This window comes from Mobula hypostoma, chromosome 1, assembly GCF_963921235.1.
Source record: "Mobula hypostoma chromosome 1, sMobHyp1.1, whole genome shotgun sequence".
Taxonomy (NCBI): Eukaryota; Metazoa; Chordata; class Chondrichthyes; order Myliobatiformes; family Myliobatidae; genus Mobula; species Mobula hypostoma.
In genome coordinates, this window is record NC_086097.1 from 221,820,419 (window position 1) to 221,838,647 (window position 18,229).

Sequence of the window (18,229 nt, forward strand, 5' to 3'; positions counted from 1 at the left end):
CACAATAGCTGTTGCATTAATTATTTACATCACAACAGTCCATAAAGCATACACAAACAAGCTGTCAGTCATGCTCTAAAGCTAAAAGCTAATTTCCTGATTGGATTCAAACCTATTGTCGAGATGTCTAAAATCCCCAAAATACTTCAACATTTCCACTCCAGTTTTGAAATTCAGTGGAAATAAATTCAAAATCTTTGCTTTTAATATGAAAATCATAAAGAACAAAGATTTTTTGATAACCAACATATAAAGTGCTATTGTTTCTTCTGATAAAATTACTTTTTTAAAAATATAAAACTACAGTGAAATCTTTTTTATATAAAAGATCCAAATTGTACATTTTAAAGCATAAACAATAACCATACAAGTTTATATGATTGAGTACTACTCAAAATGCCAATACCTAACGCAATACTGGAGGCAATCATAGCACCTTTATCCAAGCTGTAATATACAAGAATACAAAAATATTTATTATACATTAAGTGGCTTGTTGTTTCTCTTACATGTAGTCGCCATAATTCCACAATTTATTAACCAATGGTCAATACTGCTACGTTTCAACTTATTTACAATGTTGAATGTGCTTTCAGTGGATGGAGGGCAGCTGGCATCTCACCCTACTCTGTATAGAAAAAGGAACATCCGTAATCGGAACAGGACCGGATCATCTTCGAGAAGGTCCTGAAGAGGCCGGCAATATTATAGGCTGTCCCGCACCTCCATTAGAACAATGCGGCAAGTCGGAGCTTTGTCCTGCAAAGCCTGCAAACCAACGTGGCTGTCCCGCATCATTCCGACGGCGCATCTACTTTATCGCTCAGGCCAAGCGTTGGAATGGTGACAGCTGCTCAGGGAGGAGTTGAAGTGGAAGGCGCTTGTTGCTAAGCAGTAGTCCCACATAATCTGGACGTGGTGGCAAAATCTTTGCTATCTACTTCAGATCTTCCTGAAACCACGAATGGCCAGGTCTGAAAGTTGAAACAGAATGGTTAGAACAATAATTCGGCGGTCCTTACTGAGATGATGAGAAATGTCCGCGAACTGGTTCTAAGAATCAGGAAGTATAGATTTCTTCTCGTCATTTTACCTCAGAGTTTGAACTCAGTTTCATTAACATCGTCATGCAACATCCGTGGAAACTCATACTGTTACTCGGTAATCGATGTGAGACCACATGCAGTCATTTACAATATAAAGTGGGATTTAGTGACAGAATGGCAAACGGCAGCGTTCCGACCGGTCCTCATGAAGTGGCGGATTTGAGAGTGATGGTTTGTTACTCTCTGGACCAGCACTGAAGAAATCCAATTGCAACGCCTATGCTAGTCAGCATTTCCCCAGAATCTCAGGATAATTAAACTAAAACAACCAATCAGTCCTAATCCAAATATAGTTGGACAAATAATTCGTACATTTTTAATTTGTATTAAGGTTTCACGAGGAAAAAAATGTACCGTATTAATTTTGACGAAATAAATCTGGCATCAATTATCTTTATTTTTGGATCTTGGTAAGAATATATTCTATCCTTGTTGATCTTTTTCGAAGCAATTTAACTTAAAAAAAAGATCTTTTAACGAACCCAGATTTCATGTGAGCTTCAGGTGGGATTTCTTTCTGTAAAGCATTTCAGAAATATAGTCCACTTACTGTTGTTGGACTTAACTTTCTGGAATATCATTAGATTCCAAAGCAGCCGATCTGAAGCGCTCTCCATATAAATCTCCATGTATCCTAGCTTTTTGGGATATATGTAAAAAACTATTTGCGTTGACCGCCTGAGCCTGAGCCAAATAACTCCAAAAATAAGCTTACAAAACGCCCCCTCAATGTAACAAACATTAGATCTGTGATTAGCCGGAGACAGGCATAGTTAACAGCCGCGCAATTCAATATAGAAATTATAATGCCACTTATGCGGAATTATCTGACATACTTACATTTTAGAAATTAGTAGCAGATTTGCATTTGCAGCAATAAAAGGAAAATAAAACCGAAGTTATTTTAAAGTTTAAGTACCTAAACCTTTCGTGTAAAGGAAATTTTATTTTCTCAGAATCCGTTTACAAGTTGTTGGGAAGGCTGTTATAACATACCAGCAATCAGCAATCCTTTGGCTCTTTTTGTCTTAAAGGTTGCTTTTTACTGATTTAGTAGCTGGCCGAAGCTGCCGGTCTAGAACAAGATGTCTTGTGTTTTTACAAAATAATACCTTAATTTTACCCTTTTCACCATTTGTTGTTTGACTGAGATCTGTTCTTTCATTCAAATCTCCCCACAAGAGAAAGTATTATACGATCGTTGACAATGAAAAGACTATCTAGAGCAATCTACTGTTTAAACACAAAAATGTTGTCTGATTTTGTGGGTTCGCGAGTTTAGTGGGGAAGCGTGGTAAGTGGGGCGCTCAGGTTTCTTCCGTGACCTTGCGCAGTAGCTTTTAATACCCTCACCCCCAAACCTGTAGGTGCAGCAGGCTAAGGAGTGGTAACATGTAAAACTAACGCCACGTTACATATACTACTAGAACCTTTTTTTTAAATAGAGCGTTTTATTTGAATTTGCATGCAAGGTGTTTTCCCTTTAAATGCCGTGCAGCCGATGAAGATGCACCTGCCTGTTTCTAAAGATGCCATTGTCTGGAGTATTGATCAGTGATGGACGCAGAAGTTCACTGAGCTACTGCGCAAAAGAGGATGTCGTATTTACTAATCAATGCGAGTTTTGTTATTAGAGTAGCATTTCTATGTTGAATCACAAAATAATGCGTGCACTTTCAATGTTCGAAATCTACATTGAAAGGGCACTGATGCGCCAAGATCCTAGTGATATGTTTCCCCCATAAACATTTGAAACTATAAATTTATAGAAGTATTTTCAATAAAATGCGAACGCACTACAACACTCAAGTTCTTGATACCAATTACACCTTGTGCCGAGACGCAGTGGTGGACTTTGGTTCGCTCGGGTTACCAAGCTGTGCAATATCTGCAATTCTTACCAGATTTACCGGATGGACGTATCCATTTTCGTATTTATCATTTGCTAAGATCTGCCTTAAATGTGCGATGTAGCTAGCTGCCAGTCTGAGGGTGTCAAGTTTGGAAAGTTTTGTGTCTGAGGGCACCCAGGGCAGGCTGGTTTTTAACCTGGAGAAGGCTTTGCTCAGGACTCGCATCCTGGCTCTCTCCCTGGCATTGGCAGCGTTTCTCTGCGACTGCTTGCCCTCTTTGCCCAGCCGGAGCATTTGCTTTCTCCTAACAGCCCCTTGCCTTTTCCTCTTGGAGCTGCAGTCAGAACTCGATTCGTCCGTGTTTTCAGCGGAGATATAGAATTCCGCCTCGTTCGACTCGTGTTTCAAACCGTTACATTTGAGATGCAGCCCCTGTAATTCCATTTCCTGAATATCCTCGGTATCACTGGGAGATCCAGTAGACATGGTACCTCTGGAAAATTAAATGAACCTCAAGTGAAAAGGTCTCCCTCTACAAATTCGTTAAATACCAGGGAAAAAAAACATACGCAAAACACTTCCTTCGCGAGAAAATAAACCCCACCTCTATTGGTTTTGACGGCTCCTGCTATCACTTTTAAACAGGAAGTGTTTGGTCTATGTGGATCTGACCATTCCAGGATAGTTGTGACGAACTCTTAAAACTGACAACAATGCCCCCGCGTAAAAGGGGCGAGAAAAGGGGTTATTTCTCCCATGTCTATGTTTCGATATTATTGAAGATATGTTAAACACGCCTGTACCTTGTAATCAGTTTTAGAGTCTGAATATTTTATAGAAGTTTGTTTTTTTTTTCAGTCCCTCAGTGGTATATCCCATGTAAACTGGGATTTGAGTTGGAAGCCTTCAATCAATCGCTGTTAAAACAAACTAATTAAACAGCCCATTTGGTTGGCGAAGTGAGTGCTACTTCAGTCTTAAAAAACGCAGACCTCCCCAAATACACGAGCTTTTGAACAATGCGTAATAATTAGAGCTACCACAAATGATAGAGGCAATTTAGTTTTAATAAGGCAAAGAATATACACACATGGTATAATTATCTTCAACTATCAAATGTAAAATAATATAACCCTTTGCTCCCAAATGAGGTTATATATATTGCCTGATATATAATTTCCTGTATTTTTCCCATAAAGATTATTTTTGAGTTAATTATCCCCATGAATAAATTATCCAAACTTAAACGCACTCAGATGTGAAGAAAGTTTAAGGTAAATACAATTGTTGTTTATACTGACTTGTTTGCAGTTTAGCTTTTCTCTCTCTATTTATGTATTTGGCCAGAATCCTGTTTTGGATCGCCGCTGTTTACGTCCTGTGGATTTCCACCATGCCAGAATTTCTTATGCTCATATATTGCCGCCTAATGACTTTCTCAAACGCTAAGGACTAGTTGAAAAATTGCCAAACTCATTTAGTCCCACTCAGTGAGATCAGATAAATTAAGATCCTTTATAAATGGCTTGAGGTTCGCTTTAAGTGCCACATATATTCCCATTACTTATCGGAAGCATGTGCGCAGTTACTATATATAAAACAGCAAAGGTGAAGTTGGAGATAGATTTTCTAGCGCTTACACTGACTTGCGTTGAGCTTTGCAAAATATTTTGTTAAGGAAATATATAGCACTTATCTCTGAAATTTTGGGAAAATTGGCAATCCTTCTGATTGTTTGTGCAGGTGCGTTTTGAAGCGAGCTCCTCCTGAAGATTTATGGTAGAATTGATTGATTTTGTAAACATTGTAGAGATCCTATCGACCCCAGAACGAATTCAGGCCTTATTTTCGTATCAGGGTCTTTCTTCAGCAATCGGGTTGCTTAGACTTTGCAGGAAAGAAATTGGCTCTAGTAACATCTCTGTCGTGGAACGGAACCAAGAAGTGTCATCACGTTGGTCCATCAGAAGTGGCAGCGCTCGTAACCTCAATAAATCATCGTGTACAAATGGGAAGTGCTGTCCTCCCTCGTAAAGGAAATCTTGAAGACATACCACCAACATTTCCAGCCCCTATCCAGTACACGAGTATTCAATAGTAAGGTATCTTCTATTAATAATCATTTCTATTACAACAGAGATATTGTACCTTTTGGCGGGGGTGGGGGGGTCGAGGGCATTCAAAAGTTCAATTATCTCTATACATAGCCGTGAGACACAATTATACCCACTTTAAACATACGGAAATAAGTTCAAAGTAAATTTATTATCAAAGTAATATATGTCACCATATACTAGCCTGAGATTCGTTTTCTTGCAGGCATTCACAGTACAAATAAATGGGGAAATACTACATGGTAGTAATCACTCATCCAGTGTTTAATAGATAAGGTTCCGACTGAAGAATCTCGTGCAATAACATACTTCTGACATTTTGTCATTGACAGGAACTTTGAGTACACTTGAACGTCAGGAACACGGTCTGAATGTTTGTAAAGGAAATCACAGAACTTCAAGTCTGTCATTACAGACACAAGGTAAAACTCCTTAGGACACATATAATTAATGCCAGCGGAGACTTTACAATATGTGCGTCTAAGTTTCAATACCCGTCAATTCAGGTCAAGATTTTAAAATTTTACCGGGAAGGGGCGGAGATTAGCAGATCAGAATTTAGGAAGATTGCAAAGCAATAACTCTCAGTTGAGCAAGGAAATCGAACCTGTTTAAATGGCTTAATATGGAAAAAATGCTCGATGCTGCTTCTGCCCCACGTTTTTCAGATCCAGTTACAACTGCCGAGACAAAGTCTTAGCAAAGCAGAAAATCGATCGGCTTGGGTTTTCCATTGAGGTCAGACTCGCTTTTCCAAGGCCGCGAGTATTGTTAAATACTCCATCGGCGAATTTATAAACAAACCACAGGCCTTTAATTATACTTCAGCGCCCTAACCTGTATCACGTGGACTGGAATCCTAGTTTTAAAATTTGTCTCAAACGCGCTAAGCTATTTCAAATTGCAAATTAAATAATAACGATTGTTTAATAAATAATTGCATAGTTTTTATGCATTTCATTATAAATACCTACAAATAAATCCCACGAACGAGACATTTTTAAAGATGGTCAAATGTGAAATATTTCAACCTAATATTTTGGTACGAATGAAGTTTGCTATTCTCCACTGCACTAGAAATGACCAGGAGGGGAGGAAGTCTGAATTGTTGCTGATTGATGTGAAGATACAGATCTATTTGCAGTTACAAGGAAACTCAGCAAATTAGCTATATCTGGTGTAAATGTGTAATAAACAAAATATATTTCGTTTCCAAATGTGCTTCGGTAATCGAAATGTGTGAATTCATCGTGTTAAAATAATTGTATGCCGTGTAATGACTTTTGCATTGGCTGTGAAGTATTGTATGAAATATTGTCTCTCTTCAAAGCCCTGTTTTATAATCTGAACGTGACATTTGGAAGAAATCCCTGCCCAATTACCATCAACATATAACCTGTAGCACCGGCGGTGTCAACACATTTGACCAGTGCTACACTAAGATAAGGAATGCCTACCGTTCTATTCCCTGACTGCATTTCGGGGAATTTGATCACTTGGTTGTCCTTCTCCTGCCTGCATACAGAAAGAGGCTAAAAGAGCAAGGCTCCAGAGATTAGGACAACAAAGAGGTGGTCGTGGGAGGTAAAGGATCGGGTATGGCATTGCTTCGACTCGGTGGGCGGGACCGTGTCAAGGACTCCTCTGTGGATCTGAATGAATCCACCGCGGTTAATACGGACCTTATACATATATAAAAAAAGTCATAGACGAGTGTGTCCGCACAAAATTATTCAGGGTATTCCCCAACCAGAAGCTTGGACGAGACAAGATTTGCTATCTGCTGTGGGCGTGATCAGAGGCATTCACGTCTGGCGACCAAGAAAGTTACAAGAGGTAACTTTCCGGAAAGCCATCTCGCGCGCGAAGAGTCAATTTCGGACTAAACTCGAATCAAGAAAGAATACTCGACAGCTGTGGCAGGGCTTGAATGCTATCACCCGTTACCAAGTAAAAGCAAGCGACATTGGTGACAACAAGGCTTCGCTTCCGGACGACCTTATTGCCTTCCAAGCTCGCTTTGACCGACAAAAACCATCACCAATTCTCAATAACCCTATGATTTCAGTCTCTGAGGCCGACGTGAGAGCAGCCTTCTGGAAAGTGAGCCCACAGAAAGCATGCGGCCCAGACTGAGTACCTGGCCAAATACTAACGACCTGTGCTGATCAACTGGCTGGAGTGTTTACTGAGATCTTGAGCATCTCGCTTCGGCAGTCTGAGGTTCCAACCTTCTTCAAGCAGGCTTCAATTTTATCAATGTCTGAGAAGACCGTGATAACCTTCCTCAATGACCATCCTGCGGCAGCACTTGCATCCACAGTGATGACGTGTCTGAGAGGTTGGTGATGAAACACAATAACTTCTGCCTGAGAAGCGTCTTGCTTACTGGCACAACAGGTCCACAGCAGATGCCATTTTATTGGCTCTTCACTCTACCCTGGAGCATCTGGACAGCAAAGATGCATACACCAGGATGCTCTTTATTGACTACAGCTTGGCACTCAATGCTATCATCTCCTCAAAACTGATCAACAAGCTTCAAGACCTTGGCCTCAATGCCTCCTTGTGCAGTTAGATCCTCGACTTGCAGACCCCAGTCAGGTCCAATTGTCAACAACATTTTCTCCACAATCTCTATCAGCACAGGTGCATCGCTAGGCTGTATGCTTAGACCCCTGCTCTACCCGCTTTGCACTCCTGACTGTGTGGCTAAGCACAGCTCCAATGCCATATTTAGCTTTGCTGGTGACCCCACTAAGGTAGGCCGGATCAAAGGTGGTGACGAGTCAGCATATAGAAAGGAGATTAAAAATCTGGCTGAATGATGCCAAAAACATAACCTCTTACTCAATGTCAGCAAGACAAAGGAGGTGATTATTGACTTCGGGCGGAGGAAACTGGAAGTCCATGAGTGAATCCTCATCAGTGTATCAGAGATGGAGAGGGTCAGCAACTTTAGATTCCTTGGTGTTATCAGGATCTGACCTGGGCCCAGTATGAAAGTGCAATTATGAAGAAAGAACGGCAGTGCCTCTACTTCCTTGGAAGTTTGCGAAGATTCAGCAAAATAGTTAAAACTTTGACAAATTTCTAAAGATGTGTGGTGGAGAGTATGTTGACTGGCAGCATCAAAGCCTGGTATGGAAACACCAATGACCTTGAAGGAAAATCATGCAAAAAGTCATGGATACAGCCAAGTCCATCACGGGTAAGGTCCATCCCACCACTGAACATATCTACTGTCATGGTCCGGTCTGTGAAGTCCACATTCCAGTTCACGGTCCGGTCCGTGGATTCAGGCCTCCGGGTCTTCCAGCTGTTCCTTGTTTTGGTTGAGTTAATCATAGGCACTTGATTCCCATCTTGGGGCTTGGAATATAAGTAGCCTTGGGGACACCTGTGGGCTGCTGGTTTGTCTTGTCAAGATTTTCTGGGAGCAACCTGTTGGTGGAAGGCTAGAGTGGCCACTTGCCAACTTTAGGCTGTGTTGGAGAACCATCGCTTCATGGAGCCTTGCCGTCAGTAGTCGGAGCTGTCTTTGTGGTATGGATTCAGCTGTTTCCTGGGCCAGCTGAGTGGCTGTCAGCCACTCCAAGCTAGGTAGGGATCCAGCTGATTCCATAGCCAGCCTAGGTTGCTGGCCAAACTGTGACTTGGAGCAACCCCAATGCAGAGATGGAACTGTCTGTCGTTCTTCAGTGTTTGTCTCTTCTTGTCCTTGCCTCCGTGGGGTAAGTCAGGCTGTTCTGCTGTTGCCCTGCGGGGGGATCTGTCTTGTCTTGTCCTCGCCTCCGTGGCGTAAGTCAAGCCGTTCTGCCATTGCCCTGTGAGGGGTCGTGTCTTTTCTTTGCCTCTGTTGGGTAAGTCTGGCCGATCTGCCATTATCCGACGGATGGACCTGTCCCACCTTGGTGTGGAGATAAAGTTGAGTCCTGACTTGTCTAAGGATAAGTCCCGGCTCTATGTCTGTGTACTGTCCAATCTCATGTTAGTGTCATGTTAAAGATGAGTCCCGGCTTTTCGAAGGATAAGTCCCAGCTCTATGTAGATGTACAGTTCCCAGCCTGTCTCCAATCTCAAGCCTCAAGACCCCAGCCTCCAGTCCTGTAGTCATGTCATGTCCTTACCTGGTTCTGGGGCCCGAGCCCAAGGCAAGACCCAGGTTCTGGGTCCTTGTCCAGTCTCTGGCTTGGAGCCCAAGCCCAGGCTCCTAGTTCATAATTCCTTGTCCGGGTTCCCTGTCTAGTCAAGGTCCTAGCCCAAGTCTTTGTTCTTGTCCCTGCTTCTTGTGTGTATCCTGTCACGTCCCTACTCTAGTCATCCTGTTCCTTGTACTTCAGTGTCTGTGTCTTGCATTTGAGTCCACTATCATCGCATCCCTGTGACATCTACACAGTATTGTTGTAGAAAAGCAACATCGATCATCAGGGACCCGACCATCCAGGTCATGCTCTCTTCTGACTGCTGCCATCAGGAAGAAGGTACTCACACCACCAGGGTTAGGAACAGTTATTACTCCTCAACCATCAGGAAGAAGGTACTCACACCACCAGGGTTAGGAACAGTTATTACTCCTCAACCATCAGGAAGAAGGTACTCACACCATCAGGGTTAGGAACAGTTATTACCCCACAACCATCAGGCTCTTGAACTAGAGGGGATAACTTCACTCAAACTTCACTCACTTGCCCCATCACAGAACTGTTCCTAGAACCTATGGTCTCACTTTCAAGGAATCTTCACCTCAGGTTCTCCATATTTATTGGCTTATTTATTTCTTTTTTTCCTTTAGTTTTGTATTTTGTTGTGTTTTCAACACTGATTGTCTGCCCTGTTGATGCAGCCTTTCATTGGGTCTGCTATGGTTATTGGATTTATTGCACACACACAAGAAAATGAAATACTGGGTTGCAAATAGTGACATGTATGTACTTAGAAACATAGAAAACATACATCACAATACAGACCCTTCAGCCACAATGCTGTGCCGAACATGTGCTTACTTTAGAAATCACCTAGGGTTACCTATAGCCCTCTATTTTTCTAAGCTCCATGTACCTATCCAGGAGTCTCTTGAAAGACCCTATCGTATCTGCCTCCACCACCATCACCAGCAGCCCATTCCATGCTATCGCCACTCTCTGCGTAAAAAAACTTGCCCTTAACATCTCCTCTGTACCTACTTCCAAGCAACTGAAAACTGTGCCCTTTTGTGTTAGCCATTTCAGCCCTAGGAAAAAGCCTCTGACTATCTCAGATATCTCAGATGCTCAATGCCTCTTATCTTATACACCTCTATCTGGTCACCTCTCATCCTCTGTCACTCCCAGGAGAAAAGGCCGAGTTCACTCAACCTATTCTCATAAGGCATGCTCTCCAATCCATGTAACATCCTTGTAAATCTTCTCTGCACCTTTTCTATAGTTTCCACATCCTTCCTGTAGTGAGGTGACCAGAACTGAGCACAGTGCTCCAAGTGGAGTCTGACCAGGGTCCTATGTAGCTGTAACATTACCTCTCGGCTCTTAAACTCAATCCCACGGTTGATGAAGGCCAATGCACCATATGCCTTCTTAACCACAGAGTCAACCTCTGTAGCAGCTTTGAGTGTCCTATGGACTTGGACCCCAAGATCCCTCTGATCCTCCACATTGCCAAGAGTTTTACAATTAATACTATATTATGCCATCATATTTGACCTACCAAAGTGAACCACCTCACACTTATCTGGGTTGAACTCCATCTGCCACTTTCCAGCCCAGTTCTTCATCCTATCAATGTCTCACTGTAGCCTCTGACAGCCCTCCACACTATCCACAGCACCCTCAACCTTTGTGTCATCAGCAAATTTACTAAACAATCCCTCCACTTCTTCATCCAGGTCATTTATAAAAATCACAAAGAGAAGGGATCCCAGAACAGATCCCTGAGGTACACCTCTGGTGACTGAACTTCATGCAAATTATGACCCATTTACAACTACTGTTTGCCTTTGGTAGGTAAGCCAATTCTGGATCTACAAAGCAATGATCCCTTGGATCCCATGCCTCCTTACTTTCTCAATAAACCTTGCTTGGGGTACCTTATCAAATGCCTTGCTAAAATCCATATACACCACATCTACAGCTCTACCTTCATCAATGTGTTGAGTCACATCCTCAAAAAATTCTATTAGGCTTGTAAGGCACAACCTGCCTTTGATAAAGCCATGCTGACTTTTCCTAATTATATTATACCTCTCCAAATGTTCATGAATCCTGCCTCTTAGGATCTTTTCCATCAACTTACCAACCACTGAAGTAAGATGCACTGGTCTATAATTGCCTGGGCTATCTCTACTCCCTTTCTTGAATAAGGGAACAACATCTGCAACCCTCCAATCCTCTGGAACCTCTCTCATCCCCATTAATGATGCAAAGATCATTGCCAGAGGCTCAGCAATCTCCTCTCTCACTTCCCACAGTAGCCTGGGGTACATCTCGTCCAGTCTTGGTGATTTATCCAACTTGATGCTTTCCAAAAGCTCCAGCACATTCTCTTTCTTAATGTCTATATACTCAAGCTTTCCAGTCCACTGTAAATCTCCAAGGCCCTTTTCAGTAGTGAATACTGAAGCAAAATATTCATTAAGCACATCTGCTGTCTCCTCTGGTTCCATACACATTTTTCCACTGTCACACTTGATTGGTCCTATTCTCTCACATCTTATCCTCTTGCTCTTCACATACTTGTAGAATACCTTGGAGTTTTCCTTAATCCTGCTCGCCAAGGCCTTCTCATGGCCCCGTCTGGCTCCCATCATTTCATTCTTAAGCTCCTTCCTGCTAGCCTTATAATCTTCCAGATCTCTATCATCACTTAGTTTTTTGAACCTTTCGTAAGCTTTTCTTTTCTTCTTGACTAGATTTTCAACAGTGTTTGTGCACCACGGTTCCTGTACCCTACCATCCTTTCCCTGTCTCATTGGAACGTACCTATGCAGAACACCATGCAAATATCCCCCGAACATTTGCCACACTTCTGCCATACATTTCTCAGAGAACATCTGTTCCCAATTTATACTTCCAAGTTCCTGCCTGATAGCTTCATATTTCCCCATATTCTAATTAAACATTTTCCTAACTTGTCTGTTCCTATCCCTTTTCAATGCTATGGTAAAGGAGATAAAATTGTGATCACTATCTCCAAAATGCTCTCCCACTGAGAGACCTGACATCTAACCGGGTTCATTTCCCAATACCAGATCCAGTACAGCCTCTCCTCTTGTAGGCTTATTGTGTCAGGAAATCTTCCTGAACACACCTAACAAACTTCATCCTATCTAAACCCCTTGCTCTAGGGAGATACCAATCAATATTTGGGAAATTAAAATCTCCCACCATGACAACGCTGTTATTATTACACCTTTCCAGAATCTGTCTCCCAATCTGCACTCCAATGTCCCTGTTACTATTGGGCGGTCTTTAAAAAAAACACCCAGTAGAGTTATTGACCCTTTCCTGTTCCTTACTTCCACCCACAGAGACTCAGTGGACAACCCTTCCATGACTTCCTCCTTTTCTGCAGCCATGACACTATCTCTGATCAACAGTGCCACATCTCCACCTCTTTTGCCTCCCTCCCTGTCCTATCTGAAACATCTAAAGCCTGGCACTCTAAGTAGCCATTCCTGAACCCGAGCCATCCAAGTCTCTAATGGCCACGATATCTTAGGTTCAAGCACTGATTCACACTCTAAACTCATCCACTTCGTTCATGATACTCCTGGCATTAAAATAGACACATCTCAAACCATTGGTCTGAGCTCATCCCTTCTCTATTAACTGCCTATCCTGCCTCTCGCACTTCCTCTATTTGTGAACCAACTGCCCCCTTCCTCTGTCTGAAGAGTTCAGTTCCCACCCCCCAGCAATTCTAGTTTAAACTCTCTCCAATAGCCTTAGCTAACCTCTCCACCAGGATATTGGTCCCCCTGGAATTCAAGTGCAACCCATCCTTTTTGTACAGGCCACACCTGCCCCAAAAGAGGTCCCAACGATCCAGAAATCTGAATCCCTGCCCCCTGCTCCAGTCCCTCAGCCATGCATTTTTCCTCCACCTCACTTTATTCCTATTCTCACTGTCGTGTGGCACAGGCAGTAATCCTGAGATTACTACCTTTGGCACAGGCAGTAATCCTGAGATTACTACATTTGATAACAAATTTACACTGAGCTTTGAACTTCAATTCCATGGCCAAACAATATCAATGCATTAACTTAGATACTAATTTGATTTTTAAATATATACATTATTAAAATAGTGCCCGTATGCCTTTGTCACTCTCAGTATCTTAATAAATCAGCACATCTGGTTGGGTTTTCAAAATATGAAGACATGCAGGGTAAAGGGAAAGGGACACATAATTTCTGGCAAAACACGCAAAAGGTTAATTTTGTTCAAACTAATTTTGTTCTTGTTGCAGTTTTCCAGCAAAACAGTCTGTGTAAAAGTAAAAGAAATCTGCAGACGATGGAAATTTGAAATAAAAACAGAGGCAGTCTGCAGTCAGGAAGCTTTGGAGGAAGAAAAGATGAGATAGCTTCACAGGTTAAAGATTGCCCATCAGAACTCTTCAAAATTCTGAGCCACACAGATTTTCTTATATTTGATATAAATAGATGTTTTATAAAATGGTTTATTGGCATAGAGGTTAGATGTCCCACATTCAAACCCAGTTACTAGGATTGTAATTGGCCTCCAACACTATTCGAATCAGATCCAAACCTTGTTACACCATTGAATATTTTTGTATTTTTCAATTATTTGGTAAGCAATTAACTTTCCAGGTATGAGCCATTTGTTTACCTGTATCAATTGTAATTGATAAAATATTCCTTACATTTTAAAATATTCCTTACATTCACCATCCAATCCTTTTTGTACCGGTCACACCTGCCCCAAAAGAGGTCCCAATGATCCAGAAATCTGAATCCCTGCCCCCTGCTCCAATCCCTCAGCCATGCATTCACCATCACAAATTACAGAATTCACTAAATTTTGCCTTTCATGCAAGCACATTTCTTGATATATTGCAGCAGCGCTTGACAAGTACAGTAAACCAAGCAAGGATAAAATAATTTAATAATCTGTTTCTTGTAGTGCCCACTCACAAACAAGCCCTGCACATATTGTACTGAAACAGAAATTAAACCTCTCACTCTGAGGTACCTCAGGTAGAAAACAACAAAACTGGAATCATCTATAAACCTTCAGCACCCCTAGGCACAACATTCAGCCCAAGGGAAAAACTATTGTTTGTTAAGGAGTATATCTCCAGCAATGGAATATGACTGGCTATAATGAAAATGTTTTCCATTTTGAATCTTTGCTAATATCGCTCATTGAAGCTTGAAGCTTTTGACTTAAAGAGCTTCATGAGTTACTATTTATAATACAAACTAATTTTAACCACCTTCTGCATCTAACTACTTCTTCCTTAATTTGAGCCATTGTTCTTTTTTTGAATTTATGATGTACATTTCAGAAGAAAAGCGATATTATCAAAAGGTTCACTTGGGACACTTAAGAGCTAATCATCAGAAAAAAAATTATGAAAGCCAGTATGTTCAGATGTTGGAATAGGAAAAGAAAATACCTAAACACTCAGCAGGTCAGGCGGCATCTACAGAAAGAGGAAGCAAGTAGCTGTCCAAGGCTCTCAGAAGGAAATTTCTGAGGAAGGAAATTTGTTCTGCAAGGTTAATTCTTTCCACAGTGTTTCCAGCATTTTCAACTTTCCTTCCCCATTTGATTGTGAGCAGTTTTGGGTCCCCAACCTAAGAAATGACATGTTGGCATTGGAGAGGAGTCCAGAAGAGATTCACAAGAATGATCCCGGAAAGTAAAGGATTAATGTATGAGGAGTGTTTGATGGGTCTGGCCCTGTACTCACTGGAGTTTGGAAGAATGAGGGGGATTTCATATTGAAAGGCTGAAATAGAGTTGACATGGAAAGCGTGTTTCCAATAGTGGGGGAGTCCAGGACTGTAGGGCACTGACTCAGGATAGAAGGATGTCCCTTTAAAACAGAGATAATGAGGAATTTCTTCAGCCAGAGGGTGATGAATCTGTGGACTGCATTGCCACAGATGCTGCGGTGGCCAAGTAATCGGGTTTCTTTAAAGTGAAGGTTGATAGGTTCTTGATTAGTAAGGGTGTCAATAGTTTTGAGGAGAAGGTGGGAGAATGGGGTTGAGAAAGACAATACATCAGCCACATGCAATCACAGAACAGATTTGATGGGCCGAATGGCGAAATTCCACACATATGTTTTATGGTCTTATTGATTGCATTTCTAAAAATTATTTTTTATGTTCCAAGGTTTAAAATTTTAATGGTCTTAATGATTTCCTAAGGCTGAAAGTTGTTTTTTTTTTGAATGGGTTTAACACTTTGAAGCATTGGAAAAAGTGGCTGTATCAGAATTAGGTTTATTATCACAGACAAATGTCGTGAAATTTGTTGTTTTGTGGCAGCTATATAGCGCAATACATAAAAATTGCCATAAATTGCAAACATAAATAGTGCAGAAGCCAAATAAAGGGATAGTGTTCATGGACCATTCAAAAGCTTTTATGCCTGATAATGCTAAAGGAGGGAGACTAATAATTGACAAGTGACAGCCCACTGTGTGGAGGTGTACAAGCAGGATGAGCAATGTGAATAATAATATTAGCTCTTGTATATAGAAACGGGGAAAGGAAGGAGAAATAACTGAGACTATTCTAAATAAAGGAGGCACGAAGAAGCTTGTACAGAACATCACTCATGAACCATGCCCCAGTGCGTTAGGGGATGGAGTCATAGTCCTGAATCTCTGATATTGTGTTTAGATGCATGTATAGAGTATAAAAGTAAGGATGGGATGTGAAATTGGTTCTTGCACTGAGTTAAGCCGTAGTTGTATCTGTAGAGAATAAATTATAACTCTGAAGGGATAAACTTAGCCTAGGTTCAGTCAGATGTGGCTGAGGATAAGGAATATCAACGATAAAGAGGTATTTGAGCCAGGTTTTGATTACGTCAATTAAAATATTGACAAAGAAGAGAAGATTCTGGTTACATCAATTCGAGTATTAATTATTTCTATCATTTGGAAAGACAGAGTCTAATTTATAATAAAAAAGAAAACAATTAAGTCTATGATTGGTTTATTTATTTATTTAGAGATACAGCATAGAACAGTTCCTTCTGGCCCAATGAACCACGCCATCCAGCAATCTACCAATTTAACACTTGCCCAATCACAAGAAAATTTGCAATGACCAATTAACCTACTAACATGTATGTCTTTGGACTGTGGGAAGGAAACCAGAGCACCTGAACAAAACTCATGTGGTCATAAGGAGAATGCACAAACTCCTCACAGATGGCACCAGGAATGAACCCTGAACTCTGGTGCCCCAAGCTGTAACAACGTCGCCCTATCTGCCACATGACCACGGTGCCCAACTATTCTCAGTGGGGATGTTTCATGGACTGGGGCATTAATTTGCTATTTTGAACAAGGTAATGTAAGGGTAAATGTTATTTTACACAGAGAATAATTATGATCTGGTGAATGCTGCCTGATAGGGCGGTGAAAAAATAGAAGTAATCAGGATATTCTCAGGGGAACTGGAGAGGGAATAATTTCCAGCACAATAAAGGAAACAATGGGGTCTGCGACTGATGGGTTTGCTCAAGGAGCTGGCTGACACTTTATGGGCTAAATAGCTTACTCCTGTGCCACAAGAATTCTGATTCTTGGATACAATGAAAATTCAGAGAGACTAGCTTTAAAATGAAGCAGTTAGAATGTGTTGAAATACAAGAATCTCCCACAATTCTATTTTGAACAGAATTCACAAATTTCTTTGAAAGGATATCAGATGTTTTGAGATCTGGCCCTACGACTCAGAAGGGAAGAGAGGAGAAGAAGTGAGCTGTAGTGATTGGGGATTCGTTAGTAGGGGAACAGACAGAAGGTTCTGTGGGCGAGTACAAGATTTCCAGATGCTATGTTGCCTCCGGGTGTTAGTGTCCAGGATATTTCAGATGAAGTCCTCAGAATTCTTTTGTGGGAGAGTGAACAGCCAGAAGTTGTGGTCCACATAGGTACCAATGACATGGATAGGACGAGTGACAAGGGTCTGCATAGTGAGTTAGGTGCTAAGTTAAAGGGCAGGACCTCCAGGGTTGTGATCTCAGGATTGCTACCCGTGCCACGTGCTAGTGAATCTAGAAGTAGGAAGACTATACAGTTTAATATGTGGCTAAGGAGTTGGTGCAGGAGGGAGGGCATAAGATTTTTGGTTAATTGGGCTCACTTCCAGGGAAGGTGGGACCTGTACTGAAGGGATGGTTGGCACCTAAATTGGAGGGAGACGAGCATTCTAGTAGGCAGGTTTGTTAATACTGCATGGTGGGGTTTAAACTAGAGTTGTAGAGGGATGGGAAGCAGAATGCCAGAACAGTTAGTGGAGAGGTTGTGCAGGCAGATGTTGGTAAAACCTCAGATGAAGTTAGGAATCAAAAGGTTGAGCATGGTATGAAAACTGTCCTGAGCTGTGTACATTTCAATGCAAGATGTATTGTAGGAAGGGCAGATGATAGTGCTGAAGATGAGGTAGCTGGTTTACAAACAGAAACAATGTGTAGTGAGCAGAGGCTGTTGATAGGGAAAAATTGCAGTCAACAGGATGAGTTTCAAGATAAAAGGCGGACAAAATCGGGAAGGGTGAATACAGGACTCAAGTTGTAATATTTGAATGCACACATTATATGGAATAAGGTTGACGGACTTGCAGCACAGTTGCAGATTGGCAGGTATGATGTTGTATGCATCACTGAATCATGGCTGGAAGAAGATTATAGCTGGGAGCTTAATGTCCAAAGATACACATTGTATCGGAAGGACAGACAAGGAAGGAAGAAGGGACGGCATTGCTTTTTGGTGAAAAATGAAATCAAATCATTAGAAAGAGGTGTCATTGGGTCAGAAGGTATTGAATCATTGTGGATAGAGCTAAGGAACTGCAGGTGTAAAAGGACCCTGATGGAAATTGTATACAGACCCCCAAACAGTAGTAGTGGTCTACAAATTACAAATGGAGATAGAAAATGCAATGTT

At 41.5% G+C, this 18,229-nt stretch overlaps 1 protein-coding gene across 1 annotated transcript; it reads right to left on the reverse strand.

The window, feature by feature from the left end:
- Positions 1 to 407: 407 nt before the first annotated feature.
- Positions 408 to 3,445, reverse strand: LOC134343343 (transcription factor 21). Its single transcript, XM_063042034.1, has 2 exons — positions 3,008 to 3,445; positions 408 to 974 (listed from the first exon to the last, which is right to left on the reverse strand). The coding sequence occupies exons 1-2, from the start codon at positions 3,443 to 3,445 to the stop codon at positions 888 to 890; spliced, it is 525 nt and encodes a 174-aa protein (XP_062898104.1). The 3' UTR covers positions 408 to 887.
- Between the last annotated feature and the right edge of the window lie 14,784 nt (positions 3,446 to 18,229).

What these genes read in the sequence shown, in the direction of transcription:
- LOC134343343 (XM_063042034.1), bottom strand. Translation starts at nt 3,445, where the DNA reads ATGTCTACTGGATCTCCCAGTGATACCGAGGATATTCAGGAAATGGAA. An exon ending in ACGTCCATCCGGTAAATCTG is followed by an intron (nt 975 to 3,007) that starts GTAAGAATTGCA and finishes TTCAACTTTCAG; the next exon opens with ACCTGGCCATTCGTGGTTTC.